The sequence below is a fragment of the Pituophis catenifer genome, unplaced genomic scaffold (assembly GCF_029215685.1).
Source record: "Pituophis catenifer annectens isolate HBS135680 unplaced genomic scaffold, rPitCat1.0.hap2 SCAF_16, whole genome shotgun sequence".
NCBI classification, from domain to species: Eukaryota; Metazoa; Chordata; class Lepidosauria; order Squamata; family Colubridae; genus Pituophis; species Pituophis catenifer.
Window position 1 is genome coordinate 21983367 of NW_027256896.1, and position 25971 is coordinate 22009337.

Here is a 25971-nt window from a genome sequence, read left to right on the forward strand (position 1 = left end):
GCCGCCGGTCATCGGGCGCCTGCAGCCATGGAGGCTCTATGGGCTGCGTTGGACGAGGTGGCCCTGGAGGGGCTGGACGGCGTCACCCCCGGCGCGCTCTGGGACCGACTGGCGGGCCGCGTGCCGCCCTTCCCGCTGCCCCTGGAGCCGGGCGCCCGGCAGCTGCTGTGGGCCACGCTGGCTGCGCAAGCCGAGCTCCGCTTCCATCTGCTGCCCCAGCCGCGGCCGCCGCTGCGCCTCTTCGACCGGTGAGGCCTGGCCTGGCCGCCGCTGGTGGAGTTGCGAAAGCCGCAGTGCCCGGAGCCTGGCTTCTTGGCGGGCGGGCCCGCGGTTCAGCCGGGGGAGGGGGAGGTTCGTGGTGCCGAACGTCCCGGTTTTACCTTTCCAACGGAGTGGGGGGAATTGTGGATCGTGGCAGTTTCGTCCAAAAGGTTTTGTTCGTTTCCAGATATGAAGAAATCGATCTTGAGACGGGAATTCTGGAGACCAAGCGGGATCCCGTTCCATTAAGCGACATTTACCCGGTGCATATGATTTTGGACGAGGGCGTCCAGGGCTCCTGCCAGTATTTGAAAGAGAGGCTGGACGTTACTGATCGGATCAGGACGAAGGACATGCAGCCCTGTTGCTCGTACGTGGAGGCTTATGAGAAGTGAGTAAGCTTTGATGGTTGTGGTTCTCTACTTTTTAATACCCAGGTGCACTTTATTTGCTTATCCTGTTTAGAAGTAAACCGTACCCGATCAAGGAATGCCAAACAATAAACAGCCCAACCAACGAATCATCAATACAATTCCCACCAACACTGAAAGGGCAAGCCACTAGAATACAAAATGAGGACAAACTGCTCTCCCTGCTACCCCATACCTAGTTTGGGTAATGAAACATCTTTCTTTATCTTTCTTTATCTTTATTCAAATTTCTATACCGCCCTTCTTCTTTTGGACTCAGGGCGGTGAACAGCCAAAAAATAAAACATTTTATATACAAAAGTTAAAATAAATTTAAAATAATTAAATAAATTTGGCCCATTAATTTAAAACATTCCAATTAAAACCATATCAAAATTATTTAAAACCAATCATAAAATCAGGACAGCCCGGTTAACTGAAAAAAATAGGTTTTGAGAGCCCGACGAAAAGTCCGGAGGTCTGGGATCACTCGTATCTCTGGGGGTAGATTGTTCCAGAGGGTGGGTGCTACCACAGAGAAGGCTCTCCCCCTGGGGGTCATCAGCTGACATTGCCTGGCCGACGGCACCCTGAGGAGGCCCTCTCTGTGGGAGCGAACTGGCCGGTGGGAGGCAATTTGGTGGCAGGAGGCGGTCCCGTAGATACCCCGGCCCTAAGCCATGGAGCACTTTAAAGGTGATCACCAACACCTTGAAGCGCACCCGGAAGTCCACCGGGAGCCAATGTAGCTCGCGCAGGAGAGGAGTCACATGGGAGCGCCCCGTCTTTAAGAAAAGAACCAAGCTCAGAGAGCACCAAGGACCCCACCTGTATCTCTGGAGGGAGCTTATTCCAAAGGGCGGGAATAAGCAAGACTGGTTGCCACCAAATTGTATTCTTTTAATTTACGGAGCTTGAAGTGTACCCACTCAGCTGGATTGAATTGGGCAGGCATAGACAACTGAAGATAAGTGATGGGGCGCTTTAAGGGTGTGATTACCAGAAGAAAAATAACAGTTGCCCATTAATCGGTGGGCTGTGGGAGGAATTGTCATTGCATTGTCTGCTTCTAGCTGACATGGTCTATCTACAATTCAGGAGGCTGGCGACAATATTGCTGGAGCACAGAAAGTGCTGTCTTTTTGGGGGGGATTCTCAAAGTGACTCTTCTTTTTACTTTGCAGTTGGGGAGAGAGGCTGGTCATTGTTGCCTCCCAGGTATTGCGTCACAGGGCACTAATAGGTTGGGAAGGGGATCCAGATTTAAAGCTTCCTGACTTCTCCTACTGCATTTTGGAGCGATTAGGACGAGCTCGCTGGCAAGGAGAGCTCCAAAAAGACCTCAGTGTGGCTTTTAAGTAAGTTGTAAGTGTTGTCTTATTCTGGACTAGCTGATGTTATAATGCCAGAAAGGAAGATTCTATGCACAGATATTCCCACAGATGTGGAGAGCTGTTTATCTTAGGGATTAAATACTGTTTTAACTTGGTTTGCTACTGAAATATTTTATAAGCTAATTATGACTGTAACTTCTCTGTTACAGTCTGGAGGATGCTTCCCTTCGGAGAGAAGCATAAAATACTGCTATAAAAACGGGAGAACATTATCCCCGGAAATTTCCTTACTCTGAGCCAAGCTTCAGTTTCATTGTAGTGCAAAATCTTTGAGGCAAGGGACCATCACCTTTGTTGGTTTAGCAATTATCATTTTAAGATTTAGGCTATTTAAGAAATTTAGTTTTTAAAAAATGGGTTTTTCAGGCATCTGAAACAAATGTATAGAAATTTATAAAATCAAGGCTATTAGGAGTAGAAAATACATTGTAATCAAAGAGGAGACAATGAAGAAAATGAAACTATATGAGAGACATGGATGGGGGGGGGGGAAGTCACAGTGGAAAGCAGACCACAAAGAAACACTTGTTAAAAAGAGGATATATTTATATGTTGTATGTTATGTGTTTGTGATAATGTGTTGTAATAAAACAAAACTTTTTTTTTTTTTTAAAAAAGAAATTTAGTTGATGCAGAAATATTGGTTCTTGTTTGCCTTCTTCCAGTTTTTGTTATAAAGGAGGGTTGAGGAGCGGGAGTTAGCTGCTGTGCCATCTTTGTGTTCCAAACACAATGGAGGCTACTCTTTTATAGGGTGGATGCTGGAAAGCTTCACTATCATCGAAAAGTCCTGATCCAAAATGGGCTGATCTCAATGCAGTCACATGTGATTAGGTTGCCCTCAGGGATCCAACAGCACTCCATTCTTCTGCTTCTCAGCCGCTTTCATATTGACAGGTATGCGTTTGGCAAGTTCACACTTGAGCTTTCAGTTGTGCTCCTCTCGGGCTGTTGAGCATGTTTGAAAGCCCCAAATGTCACTACTCCCACTCTGTCTCTAATCTTCTTATCAGGTTTTATCACATTTGATTTGCTTTTTGGATCTGAGTTTCCTTTTCTTCTGCATTTTGGAGATAGGGGACTAATCTCTGCCTCTGATAACTAACTGATTGCCTAAGGGAGATACTTCAAGAGAAGGCTTCTTTCATTACAGAAATTTCCTTCTTGGGGTCTCAGAGACCCCTTGAGGTAGTTAGCAGAGGGCCACGAGTCTTGGCAGTAGTCAGTTTTTGCAAGGTGTGAGTTTCCTTATGAGGATAGACAAGACAGCGGCAATATAGCATTTGTTCATTGTTGCATCTTGGGTTTTAGGAGGAGCAAATATGATATTCTTATGGAGAAGCTCTCTGGCATGCTGAGCAGCCGGCCAGGTCAGATGGAAACACTGGGCAACATAAAGGAGGAACTGGTAAGATTGAGAGCTTTTGAAATGAAAGACTGTGCATGTGAGTGCAGGGTATCTGTTGGCAGCATCTTCAGCCCTGGCATCTGTTCTTCAAAGCATCAGAAGCATTAAAGATGTCTACTTTTGAGACCATACAAATCCTGGGGATTTTCTGTAGCTGTAACAAAAGCTGAGGTGGGGGTTCAGCTATAGGATCTCTTATTTTATTTTATTTCTGTACAGCTCCCTGCCCAAGATTCCACATGTGTGTTTCTGCTTTTTCTACTTTTTTCCAAAAGTCTCCTATCCTGTCGCCAAACCTTGGCAGTCATGGGCACAAAAGAATTCCAAGCCCCATTTATGTATGTATGTATGTATGTATGTATGTATGTAATTTATATACCGCCCTTCTCCCGAAGGACTCAGGGCGGCTTACAAAAGGAACATAAAAAATTACATAAACATTAAAATTGGTTTAAAATTTGGTAGGGTCTAAGCAGTTGTTGAATCCTTGCTGTTGCTAGGCCCTTGGTAGCCAACTCAAACTGAAAGCAAGATTCCCATCTTTAATACAAGTTAATGAAAGAGTAAAAGATAAGATTATAGGTATTCTAGCAACTAGGTTCCTTTTATTTCACAGCCCAGTATATCTTTTAGTCTATTAGAGCAGGTTTCCTGTTCTATCCGGTGAACTGGCAAGCTTGCTGCTCTCTTCCTGAATAACCAAGGTGGCTGTTTCTCATTCAGAACTTTTATGAAGCTCTGAATAGGCACTGGTGAAGAGTGTGTGTATTTGTGGTGGTGGTGGTGGTGGGGTGTCCAGGTGTGCCCTCATTTTTTATTGGCTCCTTCCATGTATGGATGAATTGGAGTTCATCGGTTGGGAGTATTTCCCGAACCCTGGAGGCCGATTCCACATTTTTGTCGGCACAAAGCAGGACCTTCTCAAAGCAGACAGTATCTTTGCTTGGGGAGTCCCACAGAGAATATTCTGCCTTGCTTTTCATTAAATTCTTATTAATACAGCATTGTAATAAAATACTTGGAGAGGAATTTTAGAATAGCTGCCAGTAAATTAAAGTTACTTTCATTGGAATGCTGTGTGTGAGAGAGAGAGAGAGAGAAAAAGAATGAGAGAGAGAGCATAAATCGGAAATATATCAAGAATGCAAAAATAGCATTAACTTTTACTTCATTCCAAAATGCATGAATGTGGGAAAGTTATACTTTGAATGTGTCTTAGTTAACTGATACTGGGCAGGTGGGAAAACTTGGCTGATTGGGAAAAATACATATTTGCTGAAGAGTTCAATGGCCTCCCCCTCTGGCTGCTTGCAGGGTCTCTGTGAAAAAACCTTTAAGCGCCTCTATCAGTACATGCTGAATGCCAACTTGGGCAAGATGGTCTCTGTTCCGCTGCGGGACATGTGTTCTGACGGGAGGCCTTTCAAGACAAAGAAGGGTAAGTGAGGGGAAAGTCATGGGGCTACCCAGGAAAAAGGTGGAGGGGGACCTGTGATTTTCCTGAGGATTTAGATCTGACTAGTGAGGACATACCCAGACTTTAAAGCAATCGCAAGGCTGAAAGAAATGCATGGACAGGAGTCTCCCCGCCCCCAGTTGCCTCTCTGGCATTGAGCTAGCTCATCGGGGCCTTTGGGGGTTGCTGAGAACGGGAACAAGCACCTGGGATTGAAGTAGGACTGCCATGAGGCTGGGGGTGGTGGTGAGGGGGCGGCAGGATTTCTTTGGCAGTGTTATCCAGCAAGAATTAAATTGGGCTTCAATACTGTGTCTTCGATGCCAGGATTAGGGGAGATCATGCAGACTGTCTTCAGTCATTCCATAATCCTTTTGGGTTTATTCATTCTCAGGAACTCAAGTCATGGTCCGTTGTTTAAAGCTAGTGAAGGAATATCAGAAGAAGGTGGCTGACTTCCACGATGATGATGAAGAAGAAATGATTGCCAAAACCGTGCAGCCGGTGGACGTTGTGTATGAAAAGGACATGTTGGCACAAGCATATGAGCTGAGTGGGTATTGTCTGGGTTGCTTTTTCTGTGCCTTTCAGCTGATGCCATTTTGGTTGCAGGGTAGAAACAGCTGGTTTGGGCATTGTGGCAGAGGGACAACTCTATTCTCATGAAGTCTAGCGTTGCTTAATTTTTCAGTGCAATCTGAATTTGGATTTGGATTTTCAAAATGGAACAGATTCTTGTTTATTTGTTGGGTTTGTAAGCCAGCCAGTTCTTGGCAGTACACAATGTAACTTCACAGTAGCCTAAACAAATAATTTATGAAGTTTTCTGCTTATCTAATAAGGTTCATGAACATGTAGGGATCAGACTTGTGACATGAGTTTGGCACTTACTATCTCCAGCCTTGTTAACCTGCAGGATTGTTTCTGTTCTTCCCCCTTGAATTAGCCACGGATCCTTCTTTCTAGCTGAAATGTTTAACCCCAGACCCCAAATGGGATAGAGATTTTGCAACATGACTGGCCAGATCTCTTGACTCTCACAGAGACTGTACTGAGCAGGACTACCAGCCTACCCCTCCGGGTTTCTTCTGAGCTTCAAGGGCCAAACTTTACTATGTAGCACCACTGAGGGTTTAAGGCCTGGCAGCCCCCCTTCAGCAGAACCAGGGCTGATGCGCCAGGAGGACATTCCTGGCCATGACCAAAACTAAGTCTACCTTTGGAACCCCCCTGGCAGGAAGAGTTGGACCAGTAGGTAAAGGTGGGTCTGGCATGGCTGAGGTCTGGAACGTTGCTTCCTTTTTCTCCAGAAGTTGACATTGCTTCAGACCCAGTTCTTGCTGATGCTGGGACTTGGTACTCAGTGTTCTCCTTCCAATTTGCTTATTCCCACTTTTTCTGCCTCACAGTTGAAAGCTGGGGGACCAAAGGTATTTCTCAGGCAGAGCTTCGAGCCGCGATGAACGTGGGAAAGCTGGAAGCCCGGATGCTGTGTCGCTTGTTGGAGAGATATAAAGTGATCAAGGTAATACTCTAGAAGCCATTTTGTGGTCAGCAAGAACTGGGGGAAGGATTGTCACTGGCTTTGTCCTGTTTCCTAAAGACATTTTGAGAGCTTTGAGGACAAGGCAGAGGTGATAGCCGTGCTTTTTTTTGTTTAGGGGTTCATGGAGGACGAGGGCAGGCAACGGACAACCAAATACATTGCACGGATGTATGCAGAACAGAGCGACCTGAGCCAGCAGTTTGAACGGGAGAAGGCTCGGAGTGAGAAGTTGGCTCAGGCCAGCATAGCTTTTGCACATGATGACCCTTTGCCTGGAGAACGGCTCTCGCTGGCAGAAGAGGAAGAGGAGGAGGAGGAGGAGGAAGAGGAGGAGGAAGGGCAGGCAGTCCTCCTGGAACTGGAGAAGGAAGAGGAAGAGAAAGACGGTGCAAGGCGGAAGAAGGGCAATGCACAGGCCCTGCCCAGGCTTGATTTTGAAGGAGGAGATGGGCTTTGCCAGTCAACAAGAAAGAAAGGTACTGATTGGGCTTTGCCTGTTGCCCAGGCAGAGGGCACCAAAAGTGTTGGAGGTCAAAAATGTTTCATTCTTCCTAGTAAAACCCAAATCTTCCCTTGGGGTGTCCCTGGCCATGTCTTGCCTTTATGGTATCAGCTTGTGCCAGGAACCCCTGTACTGCTGTTCTTAATACAACCAGTGTAAACCTTCCTCTGAGTTTGGGGCACTGGGAAAATTGCCAGGCTCTGAAATGGGATATTAACTGAGATGAGCTCAGGAGAGAAGACTCTGAGCACTTTCTGAAAATTTGGAGTTACTCAAGAGCATTTTCTACTACTATGGCCAATATGCTCCTGATCTCCACTCCTTCCGTCAGGACTTGAAGGCTTGGCTTTTCAAACAAATAGGCTGAGACTGATTCTAGGCTTTATTATTTACTACTAATTAATTATTTGGATTAAATTATGATTTTATTGTACTTGTTTCTTAACTTGTGTTCGCTGCCCTGAGTCCTTCGGGAGAATGGCGGCATATAAATACATGTAATAAATAAATAAATAAATACATGTAATAAATAAGATGGTAAACATACTTAAGACTCACCTCCCTGTTCTCCCACGCCACAGCAACAACACTGTGAGGTGGGATGAGAGGGAATGACTGGCCGAAAATCACCCAGACACTTTTCCAGCCAAAGGAAAGCATAAAACTCACTTTCTCCTGATTTCTGAGTCAATGCCTTCTCCGCTGCCCCAGACCAACTGACTATATTAAAGTGAAAAGTTATTCACCAGTGTTTAAGGGCAGATTGTTTGCCAAATGGATTCAATTCCTGGCTCAGCAAAGAGGATGGTTGGAGGGTCCCCTTCCCCTTTTCTTTCAGCAGCAAAGCTCTGTGGAAACCACTCACTCCGGATGTCCTTCTTCCCAAAGCAGCTAAGAAGAAGAGGTCGTCTCTGCTCCCTCTGGAATACTTGGAAGGCAGGGATTCTGCTCTGGATTGGCTCAGGTCGGAAGCCAGCCGTTCTAGCTGTGCCCGTTTCAAAGCTGTCTCTGGTGATGCAGCCGTGGTTGAAGAAGTCCTGCCTGTAAGAATCCAAGGCTTGCAAGCTGGTGATGGCAAATCTGGGCAGGAGCTATAGCTGCAGATGGGCCCAGAGTCTCCCTTCAGCCCATGCTTAGATGGGCCCCCAAAGGGGCCTCCCTAGGCAGAGGCAAGCTGAACCCAGCAGACCGTGGCCCACTCCAGGTTGAAGAGGGCTCTTATCTAGGCCAGGGCCAGGTCAGCTGTCCTTGCTGTCTTTTGTGCTGTGGAAAGCTTTCTCAGGGGGCCCCATTCTGGGGTCCTCTTGACAATGGGACCTCACTGGATTTATTGGCTTTTTACCAGACTTTCTTACATTCTGTTTTCTGACTTTGTCCTAGAAGAGTTGTGATGAAAAGAAAAATGAGAAGAACTCACAGGCACCCCCAGTGGAGCGATCCCATGAGACCTACCGCCTGCTGAAACGTAGGAACCTCATCATTGAGGCAGTCCGAAATCTGCGCTTGATCGAGAGTTTGTTTGTGTAAGTTGGAGTGGCAGAGCTTACCAACCAGCGAGCAGGGGCAGAAGAGCTTTCCCTTCAGGGCCTCATAAGCCATCTCAAGAAGAGTTGCTCCTGTGGTGATTCCTCCTCTCCTTCTGCCACTGAAGAAAGGACTCCTCTGTTCCTTCCTTCTTTCAGACTTCAGAAAATGATCCTGGATCAGGAAAAACAAGAAGGGGTCGCCACCAGGTGCTGCAAGAAATCCATTGTTCGCTTAGTCCAGAAGCTCTCCCAGGAAGGCCTTCTGCGTCTCTTCCGCACCACTGTTATCCAGGATGGCATCAGCCGCAAGGTAGCCCTCCCTTTCCGAAATGCTGGAGGAGAAGCTTCCTGGATAGGCAGAGCAAGAGAGCAAGGAAGACCATGTTCTTTTCCCCACAAGAGGTTACTTTTGCCCTTATAGAGGAGTCTCGGAAGCGACAGTCTTGCCAAATGGCTGAATTCAAGGGAAAGAGGCCAGGTGTTCAGGGCTCAGCAAGCCCAGCAGACCAGCTCCTGCTAGCTCCGCCAGAAGTTTTCTTGTCAAGCGCTTCAGATTTTTTAAGGGGATTTTTTTTTCTTTTCAAATAAACAGGTTGACTTTGGAATGAGGAAGCAGCCAACATGCCTTTTACGAGGCAGCCTGTTCTCCCCAGGGAGCATTGCCAGCCACACAGCTGCACACTCTTTGCAGCTTTGAGCCCCCTCTTGCTTAGCTTGCAGAGGCTGGAGCTGTGGGGCAAATTTGAGGATTTGCTTCAGCAAGGCCTCCCCCCATCTTGAGGGCTCTGTCCCAACTGGAGAATGGAAAGATCAGGGAACTCTTTCATGAAGAGAGAGCCAGTTTGGTTAGTGGCTAAGTCACCAGGCTGGAAGTAAAGGTGATTCATAAAGTAAATAAATGTGGGCCCTCTGGATTCTTTTCTTGACAGGTTGAATTTGTGGTTGATCCGTCTGTGACTCCAGGTGACCCACTGGTGAAAAGTGCCATTGAGCAAGTGCGCTTCCGAATCTCCAATTCAAGTTCTGTGAACAGGCAAGTTCCCAAAGGACTGGCAGATGGGGGTAACCGCTGCCCAGTGCTGGCTGGTAGAGGTGGGACCCTTCTAAGACCCAAGAGGTTCAGAGAGTCTGTCATCGACTTCTCGCCTGACGGCTCTCTTTCCCCCGCAGACGAGCCGTCCTGCGTTTCAGTTACAAATCTGACTTTCCTTGCAGAGATTTTGAAAGGCCTCCCTTCAACAGCCGCTTGCCAGGCCAACTGACCCATGAGAATAGACGGGTATTAGCTGGCAAGAGTTGTCCTGACCTTGTTGTTCACTGACTGTAGTGGAATTTCTGTCCAGGCAACAGATCTTTGAAGCCAAGGTTTTACTCCTCTCTTTCTCCCTAATTTTCAGGATTAAAGTCCAGCAGGCACCGATGTCTCCGGACCCAAAAGGGCAGGAGTCTGAAGCTGAGACCACCCTACAGGAAAGGAAAGATTGTACTTTTTCTTGCCAAAGCGAAATAGCTGGTGAGAAGGTGTGCATTGCCAAATTCAACTACCATCCCATTACAGGTAAGGGGACCTTTTCTGCTCTGCCGTGGTTGGTTGGTTGGTTTGTTTGTTTGTTTGTTTGTTTGTTTGTTTGTTTGTTTATTAAATTTATATACCGCCCTATTCCCGAGGGACTCAGGGCAGTGAACAGCGAACGATAAAAATACATGTAATACAACCGTTAAAAAAACCAATTAAAATATACTAAACACTCTGGTCCTAGATAATTCAAGACATCCCAGTTTAAAATAAAATCAAAAGCAATATAAAGGGAAATTTAGGCCAGGGCGGCCTGCTGAAACAGGAATGTTTTGAGGGCACGGCGGAAAGTGCGCAGATCCGGAATCCTCTGTATCTCTGGGGGGAGCTCGTTCCAGATGGTGGGTGCCCTCACAGAAAAGGCTCTCCCCCTGGGGGCCGCCAGTCAACACTGTTTGGCTGACGGCACCCTGAGAAGCCCCTCTCTATGGGAGCGTACTGGGCGGTGAGAGTCTCTCTCTCTCTCTCTCTCTCTCTCTCTCTCTCTCTCTCTCTCTCTCTCTCTCTATATATATATATATATATATATATATATATATGTTTAGTGGAAGTGGGATAAAGGCTGCAGTTTGAAACATAGCAACAGGTGTTTGACTCTGGATTTCTTAAGGGGAAATAGCATCTGTTTCTTTTCAGTGCCAGGCCTTGGTCGCTCCCTGGGTTTCCTACCCAAAATGCCGCGCTTAAAGATGACTCACCTCTTCGTCTGGTACCTGATCTATGGACATCCTGCTAGCTCGCAGAGAAGGAGACCTGGTTGTGACCTGCTGGGAGAGGACACGGGCCGCGCTTCCTCCGGCTCTCCACTTGATGCGGCAGATGACGAGTCTCTGCAAAGCCCAGAGGTTCTTGCCCATGAAGGAGATCTGGAGCTCGGGGAGCAGAAAGGTAAGGATCCAGCTCAAAAGCAAGGGTTCGAGGAGTTTGCATAACTCTCAGGAAATGTCTCCCAACCTATTCACAGTTTAGCTAAGGCAGCCCTCTCTGACAAAGCTGTATCAATTTTGCCTGCCTGTTTCAGTAACAGGCAGCTTTCTGCTCAGGGGACATGGTAGCCTCCATAACTTGTCCTCTCCCATTCCCTCTGGAGCCAGTTCTTCTGCACACCCCCACCCCCACCCCCACCCCAAATTTAGGCAAGCAGACCTATCTGAGCTGCTGTCATGGTCAGCACAGCTTTCAGTATCCCTGTCTGTCTGCAGCAGCCTATTTCAATAAAGGCAAGGTGAAAACGGTGACCCTCCATTTCTGGGGGTGGCTGAAAAGTGAACGTATTCTGAACATCCCCTGGGTGAAATGGCCAGAGCCCTGCATCACTTCCCTTTTTCCTTGCAGTGTATGTGGATGAGGCCTCCTGGAAGCGTCACATCCCTCCTCTGCCAGTCCACCGGGAGTTTGGACACGGCTGGGCACTTGTTAGTGACCTTCTTCTCTGTCTGCCTTTGTCCATCTTTGTCCAGATAGTGCAAGTCAGCTATAAGGTGAGGGGCTTCAAATTCAGAACTCTTCAGGAGCTAATGCGCTTGACCTCAGGCCTTTTCTGGGTGGGCAGAACGGGGGACTAGTGGGCCTTCAAAGTCCTCGCCAGGTCATGCTTCATAGGCTGGTGTCAGTCTCCTCCCTGATGAATCTCCATGCTTAGCTCTCAGCTGCAGGATGAAATGGATTAAGGCTTGGCTGCCAATCTTGCATTCTGCTGTATGAAATTAATATAGGTAGATAACCTGGAAGATTATCTGATGGACTCTCTGAGGAAACATACACTCATCAGAAACCTTCCCAGATCGGTTCGGCAGCAACTCGTTTACAAGCGGTGGGTTCTGATTCCATTGGGGCTGTTCCAGGAAAGGGGAGAGGGTGCAACGGTCCAAAGGGAGGCTCTCCTGGCACTGCTTGATTCTAGTTAGAAGTAGAATTTTGGCAAGGGTAGCTCACTGATAGGACTTGCCCTAAAATGTCACCAGGCACAAAGATGTCCTTATCTTTGATGGGATGACTTTGGTGGTCAGAGAATGGAATGTTACATTACCAGTACTTTGACTAGCTTGATTAATTGGTGAGTTGATTATGTGCCATCAAGTCAATGTTGTGGTCTGAATGACCACAGATTTTCTGTATGAAGATCTCTCCCCAACCCGGTCCTTCAGACTTCCAATAGTGCCCCCATCGCCACTATAGCTGCTGGTTGTCATCGTCTTCTCTTTCTGTCCACCTTTCCTAGCATTAGAGCCCTCTCCAGAGTTATGGGTCTTTATGTAACGGCATGCAGAGTAGGATAAATTGAGCCTGGCCCTCAAGAAAGAACTCTCTGGATAGAGGGTTTCTGCACTGCTGACCCTCAGAGCACTATGCTACAATCAGTTTTGTTCATGTGGAAATTTATCAAGCAGAGGTGGCTGCCACATATTGGGTCTTACATAATGTTCAACCCTTTATTTGGATTTGAACTTAGATTTTGTACTTTGATAACTATACAGCGTATTTAGCTTTTAGAGCTGCCTTTGATTTGAGTCAAAGATATTTGGCTGATTTCTTACAATTCAGAAGCGGTCCAATAATTTTCAACTGAATGTATCACGACAGGAGGTACATCTTTTCAGTAATGGAAAGCCTACAGCGGTTATGTTATATGGGATTACTGCAGTTTGGCCCCACAGAGAAATTTCAAGAAAAAGATCAGGTAATGTGTGTTATTATTTCTGTATTGTTTTTCTGAAACTGAATGCTATGCTGTGTTACTTAAATTAATGCAAGAGAAACAATGTTCTTCAGGGAATGCGTTTCCTACAAAAACAATGGTGTCCTGTTCTAAATTGAAGACTTGACCGCTGATTGTGACAGACCATAGTCGGAAAGAAGTTCTCTTCATCAGATGCACAAAATATGATATTCTAAAGACGTTTCTGACTACAACTGAAATGTCTGATGAATAGTTAAGCAGGGACTGCTGTTGGCATTATCAGCAATTAATGCTTCATGAGGGTACTTGATTTATGAAATGTCATCAAGTTGGCATTGCCTTTTAGGAACCATGTAGATAGGATGCTCCCCCAGCATGCATCTTCAGGGCTTCCAACGGTTCGCCTGTTGCTGCTGCAAATGAGTCCATCCATCTTGCTGCTACTGGCCATTCTCTTCTCCTTCCTTCCCCCTTGACCAGTGTTACAAACTTCTCAGGAGAACTAGGCATTTGTATAATGTGCACTGGGCAAAATAGGGCAATTTGAGCTTAGTCATCACATACAAGGTGAGCAAACCCTTATAATATATAGAAAATGATGCTCAAACTTCAAATGAAAGTGGGGCTTTCCAAGAAATAGGTCAAAAGGTAATAGCTACAGTGACTAGGTGCCTTTGCTTGTTTTAAAATAAAACTGGATGCTAGGATTACTGGTCAGCCCCTTTTCTGTTGCCTGAAACTAGAAATCTGCATGTTTTAATTCATCCTGACCGGAAGGGCTTTAGTCTGAGCATTTTCAACCACATGCAGGTGTTTGTGTACTTGAAGAAAAAAGCGGTGATTGTGGATACCACCATTTGTGAACCCCATTACAACCTGGCTCAAAGCAGCCGCCCATTTGACGAGCGCCATTATACCCTGGGCACTCTCCAGGATGTGGAGAACTTCTGGTTCGACCTGCAGTGTGTCTGCCTCAACACACCCCTCGGTATGATGCTGGCAGCCAGCCCCCAACCCCGCTTCCAAGGTGGATGGCTGGCCATCCAGTTCTTCTCCATCCCTGGCCTCTGGCTCTCCCTCTGTCTCCCACTGCCAGTAGGTCGGTTTGCATCTGGCTGCTGGCTCTGCCTCTGCTGACAGCATCTGTTGGTTGCTTCAGGGATTATTCGCCAGCCCCGGGCGAAAAGAAGTGGCGCTCCAGCTGGGGAGGCAGATGCTCTCTCAGACGTAGCCCTGGAGCAAGAATCAGCAGCCCACAAGCACAACCTGGAGCGCAAGTGTGCTATGCTGGTATACACAACGTACGTCTCCCCTGCTGTGAAGGGTTGCGGGAAGGTCTTCCTTTGCCTGGAGATGGGGTGCGGGAGCAGGCTCTAGACCAACTCTCTCAGAGGAGCAAGAAGTGTTTCCCCCCCCCCCCCCGCTTCCAGGGTGACTGCTTACACTTTCTGTTCTGCTAACGGGGGTGGGGGGTTCCTGGTAGAAACGTGGCTTGGTTCCTGGGAGGGGGCAGGCAAAGGAACCCAGATTGCCCCACCTCCATCTGGATGGAGGATGAGTGGCCCTCAGACTTGGGAGAAGAGTTGCTCACCTGGCTGTTTCCCTCCCAGAGGACACCGAGAGGTGGAGGACGAGGGCTCTGTCCCAGGGGACGGGCTCGGGGCAGGCGGTTTAGATTCCAGCTTTTACAGCCACTTGAAACGCAACTGGATCTGGACAAGCTACATCATTAATAAGACTAGGAAGGTGAGGCTTTTCCACAAAGCTGTCATTTTTCTCTGCCCCACTTTACTATGTGGTTAGCAAAGTAGACTTTCGGGAATGGCAGTGACCCTTTTTCTGATAAATGTTTGGATTTCTGCCTTATTCTTGGAAATCTCTTTTTAACTGTTCCAATTCTGACTGGTGCAAGAAGAAGGCAGATCCTTATTTGGATCCTTTCCCATGGTGAAGGAGGCCGGGCACCAAACAGCATGACCCTCCCCCCTTCTAGTTCAAGTTCTTTGAAGGAACCTTGGGGCACCTGGCCCTGCTAGACTTCTCAGCAGTGCCCCTCCCATCAACTGTGGATGAGGGTTGATGGTGGGGATCCTGTCTCGGTGGTTCCCCCTGGGTGAAGGGAGAAGATACAGAAAGATAAGGACGAGTAGAAATAAATTAGTAGCTTTTCTGTCCACCATCCTAAATTTGTTCTACAACAGCCTTTGCTGTCTTCTTCTCCCACTTACTCCCCCTCCCCGTTCTTTACCACCAGGAAAATGCAGTTTCTGAAGCTGGGCACATGGTCAGACTGCAGACATTCCTGCCCAAGCGCTCCCTGCCATTTGGCCCTGGAGGTGAGGGGACAGAACGGGGGTTGTGAATGCAAGAACTACAAGGATGCTTATACTTGGAGGGAGTTTTAGGAAGGGTTTCCTATGATGCCTCAGCTGCAGAATAGAGCAGCAGAAGCCGATCTCGGGATGGTTTTTACACTACAAGGAGATAACGGGATTTCCTGGGATTGCTAAACATGAAACGATTTGATCAACTCGTATTTCAGTGACCAAATCCTCTGCCGATTTTGATTTGTGCATGGGTTGTCTCTGTTGAATGCTAGGTTAGTCTGTTCCTAAAATGTGGATAGCAGAGGGTGGAAAGGGGTTGTTGGGAGTGTCACTTCAACCTTCCAATTCCTCATGGGAAGGACTTCTTGGCCAGCAGAAGGTGTGGTGGCCCATCAGCGGCCTGTGAGGATTGTAGCTTTATTCTGACAGCGAGGAGGCTGGTGTGGTGCTGCGCCAGCAGCCTGTGCAGCTGGCACTCAAGTCAGACAATGAGGAGGCTGGAGAAGAGGTGGTGCCAGAGGCAGGGATTCAGCCAGGGCCTTCAGAACCTCCAGAAGCTCCTTTAAGTGAAGAGGACGAAGAGGAGGAGCCTCTTCTCGAAACATGGGCACGCAGAGCTGCCAAAAGGCAGGAGTGGCTCCTCAGGAGGAGGTCTCCTCGAGAGTAAGGTTTGGGGCTAATTGGCCATTCCCTTAGCCTATTTAAGGAGGAATGCCGACTGAAGCAAATTGTAGGGAACAACTTTAGTTCACTCTCCTTTGTGTCTGGATTCTCTGCAAATTGCTTCTGGGCTTTCTGCCAACCATAGTAAGATTGTGATTACTTTATCTTTGGTTTGTTGTAGGCTGTTAAGAAAGTTTATTAACAGCCTTTGTTTTGAAAAAGACTGAGTTATTTTAGTAAATTAAGTTTTGTACAGAATTTGTGTGTGCTGTGTTCTTTGGGGTCCGTAGCTCAGGCAGAACAGAAGGCAGCCATGATGCTTCCATCCTCCATGCTTTTCTTCAGTCTTTCTTGTCACCCTCAGGTACCCACAGTGCTCTCTGGAAAGAGAGTTTGTTAACTTCAGAACCTGCTCTGCAGAGAGAAGACCTGGCCATTGAGAAAGAGGCAAACCTGAACAGAAGCCAGAGGGTGAGGGGGGGGAAGAGCCAGAAGAGGAAGCGACTGAAGAAGGACATGGTGAAGAAGACAAAGAAAAGGAAGAGAAGGAGAGGTAACACAGCAGCAGGAGGCTCTTGGTGCAGAGCTCATCTGCTTGAGAGCATGGAGAACTTCTGCACAAGACAGGATTCCCCGCCGCCGGAGAGCTGCTTGGCAAGTTCTTGTGGTGGTTGGCCTTTCTGTTCAGTTTGTCCTTTTAGAGTTCTTTGGATTTAATTATTCATTGCTGAAGACTGATGGAATGCCCCACTACGACAGGTCTGGGCAGTACAGAGTTAAAAATAATCTGAGGCAGAAGCTCTGGCTCAGATTGGTGCCCCGCTTACGAATTAAGCTTGGCTTTTTTTTGCTCCCTCTGCTCAGACGAAAATCCTGAGGCAAAGAACCCAAAGCCACGCTACCACGATGAGGTGGACCGAAGGGCTCTGCAGAGGATGACCCGCCTGCGTGTGATGTGGACCGTGCAGGAGGACAGCCTGCTGATGCTCTGCCGCATTGCAAGCAACATTCTGAATGCCAAGGTACTGGCTGGCATCAGCCGGCGGAGGCCCAGCCTCCTGCGGCATTGCCATTGCCAGCCCCTGCCGCCCTGGGAGGGAGTGGAGGCGAGGCTCAGAAGTTGAGCTGCTCTTTTGCGTCCTGCAGGTGAAGGGGCCGTTTGTCCCCTGGCAGGTGGTCCGAGACATCATGCACGGCAGCTTTGAGGAATCGCTAGACAAGACTTCTCATTCTGTTGGGCGGCGGGCTCGCTACATTGTCAAAAACCCCCAGACCTACCTCAACTACAAGTGAGGCTTTACTTGAAGTTTTGACTTGAAAAGTTATGCATTTGGGGAGTGAGATGGGGGTAATTCTGAACTCCCCTCAGCTGCTTTTAGCTTCCTCGGGGCTTTGCTCTCTGTTGTCCAGCAAACAACTTGCCTGGTCACCGAGTGACCCATGGTTACTGTCACTGCCTGGCATCTGCAGAGATCTTTCCCATCTTGTCAGAGTGGGCCCTTGGCTCCCGTGAAGGAGAAGCCGGGATGGAGCCCAGCACTGCTGCCTGTCCATCCAGATTGTGGGGAAGACCGTATCTCCTGGAGGTGCATATGGGGAGGGGGGTGCTTTCCCCAGAAGGACAGAGCAGTCCAGAAGAAAGTTGCTCCTCAGGTTGGGCTTTTATCTTTTGCAGAGTTTGCCTTGCTGAAGTCTACCAAGACAGAGCCCTGATCGAGGACTTCATGAATAGGAAGAGCGACTATCAGGATGCCAAGGTGAGAAACGTTGCTGCAGGAATTTGTTCTCCTGGATTCTTTCCCTGGAAAGGCCAAGTTTCAACACCAGGAACCAAGTAGAAGCCTCTGCTGCTATGCAACCTCCAGCAGAAGCAAAGGACACCCATTCATGAGAAAAAAGGTGGGGAGGGAGAGGGAGACAACTCCTCCCCCTCCCCCCCCCCGGGCTGCTAATTCCCTTTCTTCCGGCAGCTCACAGACTTGTTCAGGTCCAAACAATGGCATGCTTCCATCTGCAGCCAAGATGCTGAGCTCTCAAAAGGCGTATTCCCACAGACTCAGCCCCCGTTTTCAGACCTGCTGCAGCTGCTCCCTGGGGTGTTGGTGCTTTTGAGGCAGAATTGGGGGGGGGGGAGTGGGGGAGCAACAAACCCTGCTTGCCTGACCCTTTTAAAATCCTCTGGGACCTTAACTTCTCCAGACTGGAATTCCTAGCCAGTCCAGTGCAACAGCTGATTCTCTCTCGTCTGTTTCAAAAGTGAGGAGAGGAAGACAATTTCAAGTCTGTTACTTCCCAGAGCTGCATGTTCCTAAAATAGGATTTCTGGTGTTCTTGTGAAAAGGTTTGTTCCAAAGAGTTCAAGGACTTTGTGGAGAGGCTGAAGGAGAAGTTCAGCTCCACGCTGGGGATTCCCAGGCCCGCCATTCCGGACACTTTGCAGGACCTTTTCCTCAGGTGGGTGGCAACCTTTGCCAAGCCTGCCCATTTTTAGGGCTCTTCATTGCTAGGGGGGCAACTGCCTTTGCTTCTCATTCCCTTCTTGCTTTCTCTTTCCCAGGCTGCCTTTTGGCTCGAAGGCAGCTTCACTAGACAGCGCAGGGGAGAACATGCTGTGCCAGTTGGGCTGCTGGGCATGGGGGGGTGTCTGTTCCAGGGAGAAGGGGTCTTTTTCAGTCTGGGTGCAGAGGCAGAGCTTTGTCTAGACACCCGGCAGCCCCTCAGCCGCTCTGCAGTTGCTTTCCAGCTCAGAAACAGGGCCGAGAATTGGCATCCAGTCTGATGAGAGTTGGCTTCCTGCTGGCCTTTCTCCAGGTTCCGGGTTCTGGCTATTGGAAATGAAACTAGCTGTGGCAGAAAAGAAGATGAACTGTGCAGGTGAGGCAGCTGGTTCTGCTCTTGGCCGTCTCTGCTTGCAGAGCCCCTTCCTCAGGAAAGATGGAAGCCCTTCCCAACACCCAGCCCCCATTAGAGGGGCTTCCTAGTTGTCTCCCTGGTTGAGAGTTGCAGTCACAGGAGAGGTCATTGAAACCCAGACAGAGCGGATTGGCTTCGACTGGTGGGTGGGCAAGCCAAGAGGGCAGGGAAAAGGCTCTTCCCTTCAGAGAACCGTGCGGGGCCCCTGCTGAGCCTGCCTTGGCTTCTGCGTTCCGGGCCATGGGGATGATTGAACTGAAACCCCATAGCCAGGCTTGGGCTAAAGCTGTGGCTTCCCTCCTCTTCCTTTTCCTCTTAGCGTGGCTGACATCCACTTTCTGGTGCTGCAGAACCTGATTCAAAGCACACTAGCTCTCTCCAACAACCAGATGAAATCCTTCCAGTCCTTCCAGGTGAGAAGAACAGGCCGGACTTTATGGGTCTAGGAAGGGCCATTCTCTAAAGGATACCAAGAAGTGGTGTGGGAGATAGAAACCTGATTTGCTTTGCAGCAGAGAATGCTTTTGGCCACTCTTCAAATGTCAATTGTTCCACCCCATCCCAGAAGTGCCGATAGGGATAGGGATAGGGATAGGGATAGGGATAGGGATAGGGATAGGGATAGGGATAGGGATAGGGATAGGGATAGAATTAATAGAATAGAATAGAATAGAATAGAATAGAATAGAATAGAATAATAGAATAGAATAGAATAATAGAATAGAATAGAATAGAATAGAATAGAATAGAATAGAATAGAATAGAATAGAATAGAATAGAATAGAATAGAATAGAATAACAGAGTAGGAAGGGACCTTGGAGGTCTTCTAGTCCAACCCCCTGCCCAGGCAGGAAACCCTACACCACTTCAGACAAATGGTTATCCAACATCTTAATAATTTCCAGTGTTGGAGCATTCACAACTTCTGCAGGCAAGTTGTTCCACTTATTAATTGTTCTTACTGTCAAGAAATTTCTCCTTAGTTCTAAATTGCTTCTCTCCTTGATTAGTTTCCACCCATTGTTTCTTGTCCTGCCCTCAGGTACTTTGAATAATAATTTGACTCCTTCTTTGTGGCAACCCCTGAGATATTGGAACACTGCTATCATGTCACCCCTAGTCTTTCTCTTCATTAAACTAGACATACCCAGTTCCTGCAACCGTTCTACATATGTTTTAGCCTCCATTCCCCTAATCATCTTTGTTGCTCTTCTCTGCACTCCTTCTAGAATCTCAACATCTTTTTTACATCGTGGCGACCAAAACTGAATACAATATTCCAAGTGTGGCCTTACCAAGGCATTATAAAGTGGTATTAACACTTCACGTGAACTTGATTCTATCCCTCTGTTTATGCAGCCCAAAACTGTGTTGGCTTTTTTGGCAGCTGCTGCACACTGCTGAGTCATATCTAAATGGTTGTCCACTAGGACTCCAAGATCCCTCTCACAGTTACTACTATTGAGCAAGGTACCACATATACGGTACCTGTGCATTTTGTTTTTCTTCCCTCAATGTAGAACTTTGCTTTTTTCACTGTTGAATTTCATTTTGTTAGATAGCACCCAATGTTCAAGTCTGTCAAGATCCTTCTGTATCTTGAACCTATCTTCTGGAGTGTTGGCTATTCCTGCCAGCTTGGTGTCATCTGCAAATTAGATGAGTTCCCCATCTATCCCCTCATCCAAGTCATTGATGAAGATGTTGAAGAGCACTGGGCCTAAAACAGAGCCCTGGGGTACTCCACTGCATACTTCCCTCCATGTAGATGCAGTTCCATTGAGGACTACACGTTGAGTGCAGTTGGTCAGCCAGTTACGAATCCATCTGGTGGTGATGCTGTCTAACCCACATTTTTCTACTTTATCTAGTAGTAGGTTATGGTCTACTTTATCGAATGCTTTACTGAAGTCCAAGTAAATTATATTGACACCATTCCTTTGGTTCACTAATTTTGTCACTTTGTCAAAGAATGCAATAAGATTAGTCTGGCATGATCTGTTTTTGACAAACCCATGTTGGCTTTTGGTTATTACTTGGTTTGCTTCTAGGTGTTCGGTGATTCATTGTTTATCTTTTCCTGGTATTGAGGTCAGGCTGATAGGTCTGTAGTTTCCTGGATCTATTTTTTTTTCCTTTTTTGAAGATGAACTGTCCTCTGGCAGTTCCCCTGTGCTCCAGGATCTTTGAAAGATATAGTTCAGTGGTTCTGAGATCTCGTCTGCCAGTTCTTTCAGAACCTTGGGATGTAATCCATCTGGTCCTGGTGATTTGAACTTGTCTAGGGTAGACAGGTGTTCACTTACCATTTTCTTCCCTATTTTAACTGCCCTTATTGGTCAGCGCTTGGCTCTGGACTCCCCTTTGCCTCCCTCAGCCTACCTTTGTGACACTGGATCTACTAGGAGTGGCCCTGACTCTGCAGAGGGACCGGGGCTTCGAGTCTGGTTAGGGTGAGGGTCTTGATCAGGCACCCCCTCCTGTCCATGGCTAGACGTACAAAGTAGTTGTGAGGCATGGGGGGGCACCCCTCCACCCATTGACAGGAGTCAGGGGGCCTGCAGAAGGCACTGAAAGGGGTCTTTCCATCGGCAGACCTTCCGCCTCTACCGTGACTATCAGGATGACATCCTGGTGAAAGCTTTCTTGGATTGTCAGAAGAGGAGCTTGGTGAACCGCCGCCGGGGTAATCACAGCCTGGGCCCCAAGAAAAGTCGGGCACTGCCCTTCGTGCCCATGTCTTATCAGCTTTCTCAGAGCTACTACAGGTTGGTGCCTTGCCTCTCCTTCCATCCTGAGTTGGCAGGGCTGAACATGAAGGATGTGTAGCTAGCCAACTGGGAAGTGGTTTTACCCGGGGGCTCTGGCTAAAAGACCCTGTTGTCCAGAAATTGGGGAGCCCCTGGTCTCCTGCTTCCAAGTCCTGTCTGGTCAGTCTCTTCTTTCTTGGTTCTCCTCAGAGTGTTCACTTGGCGGTTTCCCAGCACCCTTTGCAGTGAATCTTACCAGTTTCTCTTAAAACTCAAAGAAGCTGGGAAACAGGATGCCGTTTCCAGCTTTTCCTTTAAGGATCAAGACAACCTCCCTGGGGCTGAGATGGTAACGTTTCCTTTGGATGGGCCAGGAGGCTACTGCTCTGCTCTGCTGGCCCTCTTCTCTCTCGGCCTGGTTTCTGTAGACGTTGCAATCCCAGAACAGATTGTCGTGGTTGACAGCACCATGGTGGAAAATGAAGTCATCAAGAGGTAAGAAACCACAGTGCCTCCAGCCAGATTTGTGTGCTCAGTTCCAATTAATGTTTTATAACTGAATTTCTCAAACCTTTCATTGTTCCGTGCCTTTCTCTTAGAAGGTTGCAATCTTTCACTTACTGAACCATGCATAAGACCAGCCTTCTACACCAGCCATGCTGACATTTCACTCCTTCCTGCCTCTTGTAGCCTAGGGAAAGATGGGCTGGAGGAGGACGAAGACGATGATGAGGATGAGGATGTGGAGGAGAACCAAGTCAACAAGCGCCAGATTGAGGTGAAGGCCCGGCAGGCTTCACGTACCAACTACCTGCTCATGAGAGGCTATTGTGCCCCAGGGATCATCAACACCCGGAATTTGAGTCCCACAGACAACATTGTGGTTGATTCCTGTCAGGTGAAAGTCAGACTGAGAGCAACACCTGCCCAAAACGGCCTCTTAGCTGAAGGTCAGTCTCCTGGGTAGAGGCGTTCTTGGACAAGTGGTCCCACAATAGTTTCCCCTTTGTCCCGTTTCAGAAGCAGCCATCATTGTGGTGGCCTCTGCTTGCCTTTGGCCTAGGCCTGGGGAGCAGATGTCTGGGTCTGCGCTTCCTGTCAGCCGAAGGACTTCTGTTTTGTGCCCACAGTCCCATTCGACCTGGAGAACATGCCGGTTGGAGCCTCTTGCCTCCCCAGCTCCTTCACCAAATGTCTCAGGATCCTAGAAGAGGCTGATCCAAAACTTCAGTTGCTGGATCATTACAATCACAGCCCTGGAGATGCTGCCGCAGCCCTTGAAATCTTCTCTGCCATAGAGGCCACTTCACACTTTGGGGTGGACCAGGTGAATCTTGCCAGGCAGTTCCAGCATTACGAAGAAGCTGTTCTTGGGCGCTCTGGGGTCTTGCAGAAATATGTTCAGGTTGGTATGGGTGAGAGGGAGGAAAAAGCACAGAGTGGGAGCTCCTATGCAGCCTCCTAACCAAAGTGCTGTCCTGGAGCACTGCACAATTATACTAATTCCCCCCTCCCCCCGGCCACCTTCTGGTTCTTAAGTGTGCTGGCTGGGGTAGGATGGATGTGGTCCCATTGTTAAGATGTGTTTTGGATACGTGGTGTATTTTCCAGGTGGACGTTGATTTCTTTTATATTTTATATTATTCTTTTGTTTAAAATTGTCAGTGCCCAGTATTGCCTTGGAGTCAGGCAGCATCTAAATCTAATGAAATAAACGAATGCTGCAGTTGAGCACATTTGGTTCATGTTGGGGAGAGTGAATTTCCTCATCCTTTGTGGGTCAGAAGCCTTTCACTGTCTGGCTATATTTCACCTACAAACTTTGTGGATCGTGATGCACCTTTCCTCCCATTTAGGATCTTCTTGATTTGGAGCAAGTGTTGGAAGTAGGTGGAAAAACTACCCGGCTGGTGGCAAAGAGATTTGCTAGTCCGTGGCTGTTGCATTCTGTGGGTCTCAAGGACATCAGTCAGAGCCTGCCGGGCAAAGAGCCATGTACAAAGAGGGACCGTGCTGAGCAGGAAGGAGAGGCTGCCTCCTGTGCTGCAGCAGCAAGAGAAGAACCAGCCAGGAAAAGGCCAAGAAGTGGTGGTGGGGAGGAGGGGTTTCCAGAAACAAGGGCTTTCTCCTCAAACTCCCCATGCTTGGAGGGAGCCAAGACCCCTGCAGCGCAAGGAGGAGCTGCCATGCAGAAGTGCGGGATGGGCATCCCGTCCTGTAGGCAAAAAGCCATGGCCCTCCCTGGCAGAGAAGCCTTGGATGGGGGGATGCCCAGCCAAGAGCCCCATGAGGATTCCTGCTCATTCCAAGAGGATACTCTCAACGGTAAGCTTGAAGCCCTCCTGAACTGTACTGAGACCCTCCAGAAAGGAAACAAGACTTAGCTAGCTGGCTCACATTTTGTATTGGGGATGGGGGTGGGCTCACTCCCAGAGACAAGGAAAGCACATCTCATTGGTGAGTCTTGTCTCGATGCTGTTCCCTTCAACAGTCCATGAAATGGAAGACAGGACCCTCCCCAATCAGCTAAACCTTGTTCAGTAGCAACTCTGATGATTACACTAATTATTCAGTACAAATGAGATGGGTGTTTCTGTGGCTCACTGCCTTTCCTGCTCTTCCCTAGGATGTGCGACAGGGCAGTCTCTTCAGGCTGGAACAAGACGGTAAGCATGCAGATAAAGCACAACTTGTAGCTGTTGCATTTGTTGTGCAATTGGGAAACAGCAAGGATAACCTGAACATAAGAAGTGCTTTTATTCCAGCCATCTGTCTATATGCACAGGTCTGGAATTCTCAACTTGTTGAGCTGTAATCTTTGAAGCTGCAGCAGGAGCTTCTATTTTTCGCTTACTTTTATGCAGAGCAAGTTCTGTATGAAATAGCTTTCTCTGGATTAATTTCCAGGGTTTTATGAAAGGCGTTTTGTGCAGATATGGTAAAGAGGGCAAAGCATGGGCGGCTCTCAGCTTCCCATGTGCCAAAGAAGCCTCTAATTTGATGCCGAGATGGGAGTAGACTTAGAGGTAGGACAGACAGGACATAAAGCAGAATGATAATGTTGCACCGCAATTACTGGATGCATCTTCACAAACATTTCCTGATACCAGGAGAGAGGCTATTTGCACCTACAGTGAAATGGCTCATTCTCCTAAGCAGGGATAGCATCTGCTTTGTGGGGCGGCCTTGGCGCATTGTGGACGGCAGTCTGAACAAACCAGTCTGCAAAGGGATCATGGAAGGGGTGCTCGGCCACATTATGACAAAACCTGGCATCACAGAAGTGGCCCTGCAACACCACTACCTGGGCGTCCTGCAGCCAGTGGCTCTCCTGGAGATCCTACAGGTGGGTGTGCTTGGTGAGGCAGGTCATATAATGGTGGCTGTTTCTTCTGAGGAACGGACAACTGTTCAGATCCAGAAGGGCAAAGAGATTTGGGATCTGGCATGGGCGCCGTCCAAAACCAGCTTCCCAGTCTGGGGCAACCCTTTCTCTGACCCCCAGAATGCCAGAAAAGGCTGTATGTTCCCAAGAAGCTGACGACCTCCGCCTATCATTTTCCTATGCAGCTGGAGCTGAGCTATCAGACAGTCCCTAACCCTAATCGGAGGGCTCCCCCTCCCACCATCCATAGTTTCCCTCTCCCCCCTCCCCCCCCAGCTGACGGGTCCTCTTGCTCCCTGCAGGCTCTGGAGTCTCTAGGCTGCATCAGAAAATTCTACTTTGAAAGGCCCGGCGCCGCTTCGCTCTTCTCCAAGCCTGTCCGGGAAGAAGTGATCACCGGCAGCAAGCTGAGCGACGCTCCGGCCGCCTTCTACGAGCCGGCCATCGACTGCACCCTGAAAATGGGCAGGGTCTTCCCCTACGAACTGAACTGGAACAAGTGGGGCGCGGGGGCGCTCCTGTGAGCGAATAAAGCGACTTTATTAAAGCGACTCTGGCTCCCTTCCTCCGCCGCGGCTCCTGCTCCTTCAGGCTGCTCAGTCCCGCCAGCGGTGGCCGCACCGGCCGCTGCAGCACTTGTAGAAGGTGGTCATGGGCTCGTCGGCCGAGCGCGTCTGCAGCTGCATGAAGTAGGCGCGCGGGTGGCCGCACTTGGGGCAGGGCTCTGCGGGGGGAAGGAGGGAGGGAGGGGTCAAGCGAGGGAGGGAGGGAGGGAGGACTCCGCCCCGCCCACGCGTTCCGCCCACGCACCTGCGGTGGAGTCCACGTTCTCCCAGGCGGCGGCCCCGCCCAGCACGTCGTCCACTTCCTTTAGCTTCGGGTAGCGCCGGCTCGTCACCTGGCAACACGGGGAGAGGGTGAGCGGAGGCTGGGGGGGGTGCGCGGGGGAGGGAGCGAGCGAGCGAGCCCCGGCCCGCCCGGACACCCACCTTGCGCGTGACGTTGCGCACGTAGGGGCAGGTGGTGCAAGCGAAGCGGTGGCAGCGGGCGCCCTCCTCGGCCACCAGCACGTTCCCGCAGGCCGGGCAGAAGAGCAGCATCTCGGCGCGCCTCGGACGTCCGCCTGCGCGATAGGCGCCACTTCCGGTTCCGGCCGCGCGAGGATCAGGCCAC

At 48.9% G+C, this 25971-nt stretch overlaps 2 protein-coding genes across 7 annotated transcripts; one reads left to right on the forward strand and one right to left on the reverse strand.

The window, feature by feature from the left end:
- The first annotated feature begins 24 nt into the window (after positions 1–24).
- GTF3C1 (general transcription factor IIIC subunit 1) lies at positions 25–25349 on the forward strand. 6 transcript variants are annotated; one of them, XM_070955296.1, is made up of 37 exons: positions 25–248; positions 449–652; positions 1856–2029; positions 2819–2962; positions 3377–3473; positions 4788–4911; positions 5324–5482; positions 6339–6454; positions 6591–6951; positions 7866–8020; positions 8358–8500; positions 8660–8813; positions 9433–9536; positions 9901–10061; positions 10716–10967; positions 11415–11560; positions 11795–11892; positions 12663–12759; positions 13570–13747; positions 13919–14060; positions 14370–14505; positions 15014–15095; positions 16114–16302; positions 16614–16771; positions 16896–17038; positions 17425–17506; positions 18091–18203; positions 18561–18623; positions 18982–19075; positions 21259–21431; positions 21624–21908; positions 22104–22363; positions 22544–22818; positions 23270–23738; positions 24040–24079; positions 24573–24759; positions 25101–25349. In XM_070955296.1, the coding sequence occupies exons 1-37, from the start codon at positions 28–30 to the stop codon at positions 25320–25322; spliced, it is 6201 nt and encodes a 2066-aa protein (XP_070811397.1). In that variant the 5' UTR covers positions 25–27; the 3' UTR covers positions 25323–25349. The 6 variants fall into 6 exon arrangements, with proteins under 6 accessions (XP_070811397.1, XP_070811399.1, XP_070811398.1 ...); XM_070955298.1 differs by having other exon boundaries at positions 8361–8500; XM_070955297.1 differs by having other exon boundaries at positions 7869–8020.
- On the reverse strand, positions 25320–25898 carry POLR3K (RNA polymerase III subunit K). Its single transcript, XM_070955304.1, has 3 exons — positions 25788–25898; positions 25609–25696; positions 25320–25522 (listed from the first exon to the last, which is right to left on the reverse strand). Exons 1-3 carry the CDS (start codon positions 25896–25898, stop codon positions 25395–25397), a joined length of 327 nt encoding a protein of 108 aa, XP_070811405.1. The 3' UTR covers positions 25320–25394.
- Between the last annotated feature and the right edge of the window lie 73 nt (positions 25899–25971).

What these genes read in the sequence shown, in the direction of transcription:
- GTF3C1 (XM_070955296.1), top strand. Translation starts at nt 28, where the DNA reads ATGGAGGCTCTATGGGCTGCGTTGGACGAGGTGGCCCTGGAGGGGCTG. An exon ending in GGAGCTCGGGGAGCAGAAAG is followed by an intron (nt 10,968 to 11,414) that starts GTAAGGATCCAG and finishes TTTTCCTTGCAG; the next exon opens with TGTATGTGGATGAGGCCTCC. An exon ending in AAACGGCCTCTTAGCTGAAG is followed by an intron (nt 22,364 to 22,543) that starts GTCAGTCTCCTG and finishes TTGTGCCCACAG; the next exon opens with TCCCATTCGACCTGGAGAAC.
- POLR3K (XM_070955304.1), bottom strand. Translation starts at nt 25,898, where the DNA reads ATGCTGCTCTTCTGCCCGGCCTGCGGGAACGTGCTGGTGGCCGAGGAG. An exon ending in TGCGCAACGTCACGCGCAAG is followed by an intron (nt 25,697 to 25,787) that starts GTGGGTGTCCGG and finishes CCGTGTTGCCAG; the next exon opens with GTGACGAGCCGGCGCTACCC. An exon ending in GAACGTGGACTCCACCGCAG is followed by an intron (nt 25,523 to 25,608) that starts GTGCGTGGGCGG and finishes TTCCCCCCGCAG; the next exon opens with AGCCCTGCCCCAAGTGCGGC.